At 50.8% G+C, this 6,214-nt stretch overlaps 1 protein-coding gene across 1 annotated transcript; it reads right to left on the bottom strand.

Annotated features, from left to right (window-relative positions):
* Positions 1-423: 423 nt before the first annotated feature.
* On the bottom strand, positions 424-3,819 carry KCTD14 (potassium channel tetramerization domain containing 14). Its single transcript, XM_010001052.1, has 2 exons — positions 3,760-3,819; positions 424-1,095 (listed from the first exon to the last, which is right to left on the bottom strand). The coding sequence occupies exons 1-2, from the start codon at positions 3,817-3,819 to the stop codon at positions 424-426; spliced, it is 732 nt and encodes a 243-aa protein (XP_009999354.1).
* Between the last annotated feature and the right edge of the window lie 2,395 nt (positions 3,820-6,214).

The following is a 6,214-nucleotide window of genomic DNA, read 5'->3' as shown; positions in this document are numbered from 1 at the left end:
AGGGACCATAAAGATCATCCAGATCCAACCCCCCTGCATGGGCAGGGACACCTCCCACCAGAACAGGTTGCTCAGAGACCCATCCAACTTGTCCTTCAACACTGCCAGGGACGGGGCAGCCACAGCTTCTCTGGGCAACCTGTTCCAGGCTCTCCCCACCCTCATAGGGAATAATTTCTTCCTAGTACCTCACTTAAATCTCCCCTTTTTCAGTTTAAAACCACTCCCTCTCATCCCATCCCTCCCTGCCCTTGTCCCACGCCCCTCCCCAGCTTTCCTGGAGCCCCTTCAGGCACTGGAAGCTGCTCTCAGGTCTCCCCTTCTCTCCTCCAGGCTGAACACCCCGACTCTCCCAGCCCGTCCTCACAGGAGAGGTGCTCCAGCCCCAGCTCTCCTCCATCCCCCACGGATGGCGGCACTTTGCTACCACCAGGTGAAGAGGAACTTGTAGAAGTAGTCCTGCGACTTGAAGCGAAACCCCTTCTCCGCCACGTGGGGCTGGAAGGATATTTTATACCCTCTGGCTTCCACGTCCATCCGAATGCAGTCCAGCAGGTCCGCGATCCCCGGCACCGCCTGCCAGGGGCCGAACTTCACCACGGATTTTTTATCCATCTCCAAGCTGCTCAAGGCATCCTGACACCTGAGCTCGTCCTCCTGGGTCCTGACCAGGCAGACGAGGACGCCGGAGCGGCGGGAGGCCACGGCCTCCGCCCTGGCGATGCGGATCATCAGCTCCAGGTTCTCGCCGTAGTTGGGCACACGGGCCAGGAACTGCTTCCTGGCCACCAGCTCCCCGAAGATCTGCGGGGAGTCCTCCAGCTGCTTGATCAGTGGCTCGATGTCGTAGAACAGGGCCTCCTTGTAGACGTCCTGGAGGCACTGGGTGGGCACTTGGTTGCTGCGCAGGTAGTCCAGGATGTACTTGAAGTAGGTGCCTGGTCTGTCGATGAAGAACCTCCCCTCGGAGTCAGTCCTGAGCTTGGGCTTGCCAGTGAACATCTCTGCCAGCTTGGAGCCCGGGTGTTTCTTCAAGGTGCTCAGCGTTGTTGTGTACATCTCCCCCCCAACGTTGAGCTCCACGATAGGGGACACCTGCAAGTGTCATGAGGGGACAGAAAAGCCACCTGTGTTACCTGGCTGAGGCTGTTGACAAGCAAGTGTCAAGGAAGAGGGGAAAAACAAAAAACACAAGGGTGAGTGCAGCTGGGAAGTGGAATGACACTGTGAACTCCCATCTCCTGGGGGACAGGTGGGAACACCCACCCAATTCATTGCTAAAAGCAGGTGCAAGATGTTTCTGCAGCCCTCATCATCGAAGCAGCAGACTTGGACATTTCAAAATGGAATGTAGGAAAGTATTGTTTTGCCAAGAAGAGGGAGAAGAAGGACCGTGCCCAGGGAAGCTGTGAGTGGCTACAAGATCCAACATCAACCTTCTAAGTCCCACCCAGGCTTTGTCCTTGCTGACCTCTGTCCTACCAGCAAGAGCAACCTGAGCTCTCACCCTCCTCACAGGCAGAGCAACAAGGACTGAGCTCAAAGAAAAGGAACAAGGACTGAGCTCAAAGAAAAGGAACAAGGACTGAGCTCAAAGCTCTGCAGGTCCCTTCCTTACACCCAAGCTGGTGTTTTCACTTCAAAGGAGGAGCTAAAGCTCTTGGAAACATTAGAAATGGGTGGAATTGGCTTCCACTCATCAGGGGGGTTTAGTTATAAATGCTGAATGAAGACACAAAAATCCAGCATGTCAGAGGTGGAAGACAGAGGCTCTTTATCAAATCACTTTTCAAATGTATGATAGCTTTAGCTAGGAAGTAAAGGGAATAATTCATATGACTGACATGGATTTAAGAAGGAAGATTATAAAGACTGAATATTTCTTTATTTCACCAGGCATTCATAGCACTGCCATCTGAAATGCATTGGAGAAGGCCTGGAAAGCTGGATCTGGTGTCCAGCCTGCCCTTCCTGAGGGTTCATAGCTGAAGAGTTTTAACAGCCTGCCTGTGCCCTTGGTGCTCAGCAGAGAACAAGGAGAGGGAAGAAAGCAGGCAGTTGTTTTTCCTCCCGCGTCACTGCTGTAACACAAGTCACATGCCTGGCCAGGACCACACCTGCCATTGGGAAGGCATGAGTCAGTAAACAGCCCTTTTCTTTTCCAGGAGCTCACCTGCTCTTTCTTGGCTGGGATAAGGCAAGGCTTGCCCCAGTGCTGCCAGTCACATGCCTCCAGTGAAGTGTGTACTGAAGCTCTTAGCTGGATCCCACAGGTACTGACCCATGGGATGATGTGAGCTGATCTCACAGCTCACACCAAGAAGATCTCACAGCTCACACCTGCTGCCCTCTCCCTCTTCCATCCCTGTCCCTACCTGTGTGCTTCTAAATGCTCCTGCCAGCTCTGCTTCCCCTTTGTCTTACGGAGCTGAAACTCAGAAAGGATTTCACAAGCAAAAGGAAGGGACTGGGAACAGACAGCCCAGACCTTTCCCTTTAAACAGCAGCAAGCTACCAGATTTAGCAGCAATTTCCCCACAGGGAAACAACAGAAGATTTGGGCCAAAGACCCAGCTGGAATATTGCTTTACCCAAGCGTGGGTGGCTTCATCTCAATGGCAATCATTGACACTAGGGCCAAGAAGACATCAAATGTTACTCTAGCTGAGACTATCTGGTGATTTCTGTCCACTAAAGAACATGGCCCAAAGCTCCTTCTGTTGTTGACCGTCTTGGTCAGGAAATTTGCCATTAGTCCAAGTGATACAAGCAGCTTTCCCCTGCAGGGATCATTTGATAGGAAGGTCTCATGCTTTTGAGCCTTTGCTCCTTTCTCAAATGGCTGGTCAGATGTTCTATACTGTTAGTCACTGATACAAATGGATAATATGTTCTTCATTAAAACAGTAGCCCAACTAACCTGATGTCCTCAGATCTTGATTAATGGTTTTGGCCTGGGACTGAACTGGTTCCCAGCTGACTGGGGGTACTGGCACCAGCTGATTCCCAGCTCTGTAGTGACTACAGAGGTGACACTTAGGAAGCCATTCCACCCATCTGTGCCCCAGTTGATTAATCTGCAAAAGAGTTACCTCCTTGGGGAGGCATTTTGCAACTTACACCTGAAAAAGTGCAACACAAGGAGGTTGGATTTGTTAAAAGAGAGGGAGGCCTGGGGGAGAGGCTGCATGGCTACAACACAGAGAGAAACCTGTTAGCAATAGGCTGAGGGAGAGAGGAAGAGTAAAGCAGCATCTGATCTCAGCACTGGTTTCTGCCCAGGAATATGCTGCTTGTCTTGAGATTGCCATTAATTTCCCTTAGAGCTAGAAAAACTACTGCTCCCACCTGATGACTCTGCACATCTACAACACGGGGCAGCTTTTGTACCATCCGAGGCTCTAAGAACTGTTGAAAAACCCCAAGCTCACAAGAAATGTTTATTTAGGGATCTAACCAATTGAAGTTCCTATTAATTTAATTCCACTTCGAGTCTGAGGAGAGAAAGAGCCCCTTTTAGTTATTTGCTGTTGCCAGATCTTGTACACCCGAGAGGGACATGGCCCTTCTGGAAGCAAACTGGTGCAAACAGGTCAGAATCAGACACAGCTTTTTACCTCCAGTCCCCTCCTCGGTAGCTAATGAGCCCTGGTGTCTTCAGAATAGCAGATGGGGAAAAAAAAAACACCTTCTCATGTAGCCCAAAGGGGATGCTTTGATCCCACAGGAGGAAACTGTGCCCCCAGGTACTGTACTCACCGTGTGCAGGCTGCTGGTGACCTGCTTCCCAAGGGCCTTGTGCTCCGATGAAATGCTCATCTCCCCGGGACCTGCGGCGGGAGGAAGGGAGGTGACAGCTCAGCAGTGTGGGAAAACAAGCTCCTCAGTGTCCTACCCCACACTTGGGATGACTCCTTGCTGCTCTCCACTCCTATTCCACCTGTTTTATTTCTGGGGTGGGTCAGGTTGTTGGTTTTTTTTCCAAGCCCGGGAGGCTCCAGCTGGAGCAGCCCTGGTGCAGGTTGCAGGTGTGGGAGAGGGGAGGGAGCAGCCTGAAAGCGGAAGTATTTGCTCATTACTTTTCTGGCAGCCAGGGAGGTGCAGGGTGGCCTCAGGCTGCCTGCCAGCTCAAACCACCTCTACTGGTCTCTGTGCTGTGACTGAGAGCAAAACAAGCCTTTCCAAAAGAGGCTCCCTGGCCAGAGCACCTCCAAAGAGCCTCACAGTGTTTCCCTGCACCACCACTTCTACCTCAACCTGCTGTATGAAAACCAGCAAAGGTTTTTCACGGCTTTTTGGCCTCCATGTGCTGCTGTTTTAAATCACAGTTTATCCCAAATCCATCTCGCTGATCCCGTTTGTCATACCCATCAATTTCAGATCAGGGTGTCTGCCATCTGTTCCAGGTGGTGGCATTTTCTTCCTTGCCAATACAACCTTTGGGCACTGAGCAATTTGTGCAAGGTAAATAAAACCAAACTTGAATCTCTGCTTGAGCCTGAACTGCTCTTTTCAACTGCTCATAAATATTTTCTTAGTATAATTGCATGACATTTTCTCCTGACATCCTGTACCCACCAAATACCAGAAGTGGAGAGCACTGCAGATTTAGGGGTAGTGAGACTGTTTCTTCAGTCTTTCAGCACTGAAACATTCACAAGGAGGTCTGTGTTTATTATATTTTTAAATGCACAGGATCAAATCAGAGTAAGTGTAAATAAACTCTCCAGATCCGTACCAAGGGCATGCAGAGACTCCTTGGTTTTGTGAGGTGTTACTGAGGGCACTGTTGCTTTCAAATCTGTCTTCAGGCCACTCACTACTTCTATCTCTTTATTCTGTGGACATGATTGTCCAGAGGTGTCAATGTTTATAACAAGAACTTCTCACAGCCTAAGCCATTGGCTTATTGTTGCCTGTCCATGGGGAACTGGTACCTTTTCTGTAGGTGGTCACACCATCCTGGATCACTAGAACCACACACCTGACCTCTTTGGTGTCACAGCTTTGCTGGGCAGGCATCTGACTCTGCATCAAAACCCTCTGTGCCTGCACTAAGTGGAAACAATCACTCTTGCGGTTTTTTAGCCCTTTTACCCCACAGTCAAAGCCATGCTGAGGAAAGCAGTGGGTGGAGGGAGCAGCCCATGAAAGGCAAAAGTGGGATCAGGGTTTTGGAGTGGACTGGAGGAGACAGCTCTGACAAGGCTCTCAGCAGTCCTTGCTGCTGGTGACATCTGGCTAAGCCTGGTTTGAATTTCATTCTTCCCTTGAGAAGGAATTAAAAAGCCAAGACCATGAAAGCCTCCATAGCCTCAGGCCACCAGGGTCCTGGGATTCCCACAACCAACAGCTCCATTGTAGCTGCTATCCCACATCCCCTGGAGAGGTCGTGGCCACTGCTGTGCTGTTTCAGGGTTTCTCTCTTTGGGGAGTGGGATTTGATTTCCACCCAGGATCTCTGTTGGGCTTCATGTTTGTTACCAGTAGGTTTGGATGCCTGAAATCTTTCATCCTTTGGGTCTCAGTTTGCAGACCACACCAAACTGGGGAGGAGTGTTGGGGAGGAGTGTTGGTCTGCTTGAGGATAGGAAGGATCTACAGAAGGAGCTGGACAAGCTGGGTTGATGGGCTGAGGCCAACTGAGTGAGGTTCAACAAGGCCAAGAGCTGCTGGGTCCTGCCCTTGAGCCACAACAACCCCATGCAAAGCTACAGGCATGGAAAGCTGCTCAGCAGAAAGAGACCTGGGGTTGTTGATCAACAAAGGCTGAACATGAGCCAGCAGTGTGCCCAGGTAGCCAAGAAGGCCACCAGCATCCTGGCTTGTGTTAGAAACTGTGTGGCCAGCAGGACCAGGGCAGGGATGGTCACCTTAGCACTGGTGAGGCTGCTTCTCAAACATTGGGTTCAGTTTTGGGCCCCTCAGCACAAGAAGGACATTGAGGATTGGAGCATGTCCAGAGAAGAGCAATGAAGCTGGGGAAGGGTCTGGAGCACAAGTCTGATGAGGAGCAGCTGAGGGAGCTGAGGCTGTTCAGCCTGGAGGCTGAGGATGGACCTTCTCACTCTCTACAACTACCTGAGAGGAGGTTGGAGAGAGGGGGGTCAGTCTCTTCTGCCAAGTTACAAGTGAGTGGGTGAGAGGAAATGGCTTCAAGTTGCACCAGGGGAGGTTTACTTTGGATATTAGGAAAAATTTCTTCACCAAAGGG

The sequence above is a fragment of the Chaetura pelagica genome, unplaced genomic scaffold (assembly GCF_000747805.2).
Source record: "Chaetura pelagica isolate M959 unplaced genomic scaffold, ChaPel_1.0 scaffold56, whole genome shotgun sequence".
NCBI lineage: Eukaryota > Metazoa > Chordata > Aves > Apodiformes > Apodidae > Chaetura > Chaetura pelagica.
This window is presented reverse-complemented; position numbering and strand designations above follow the sequence as displayed.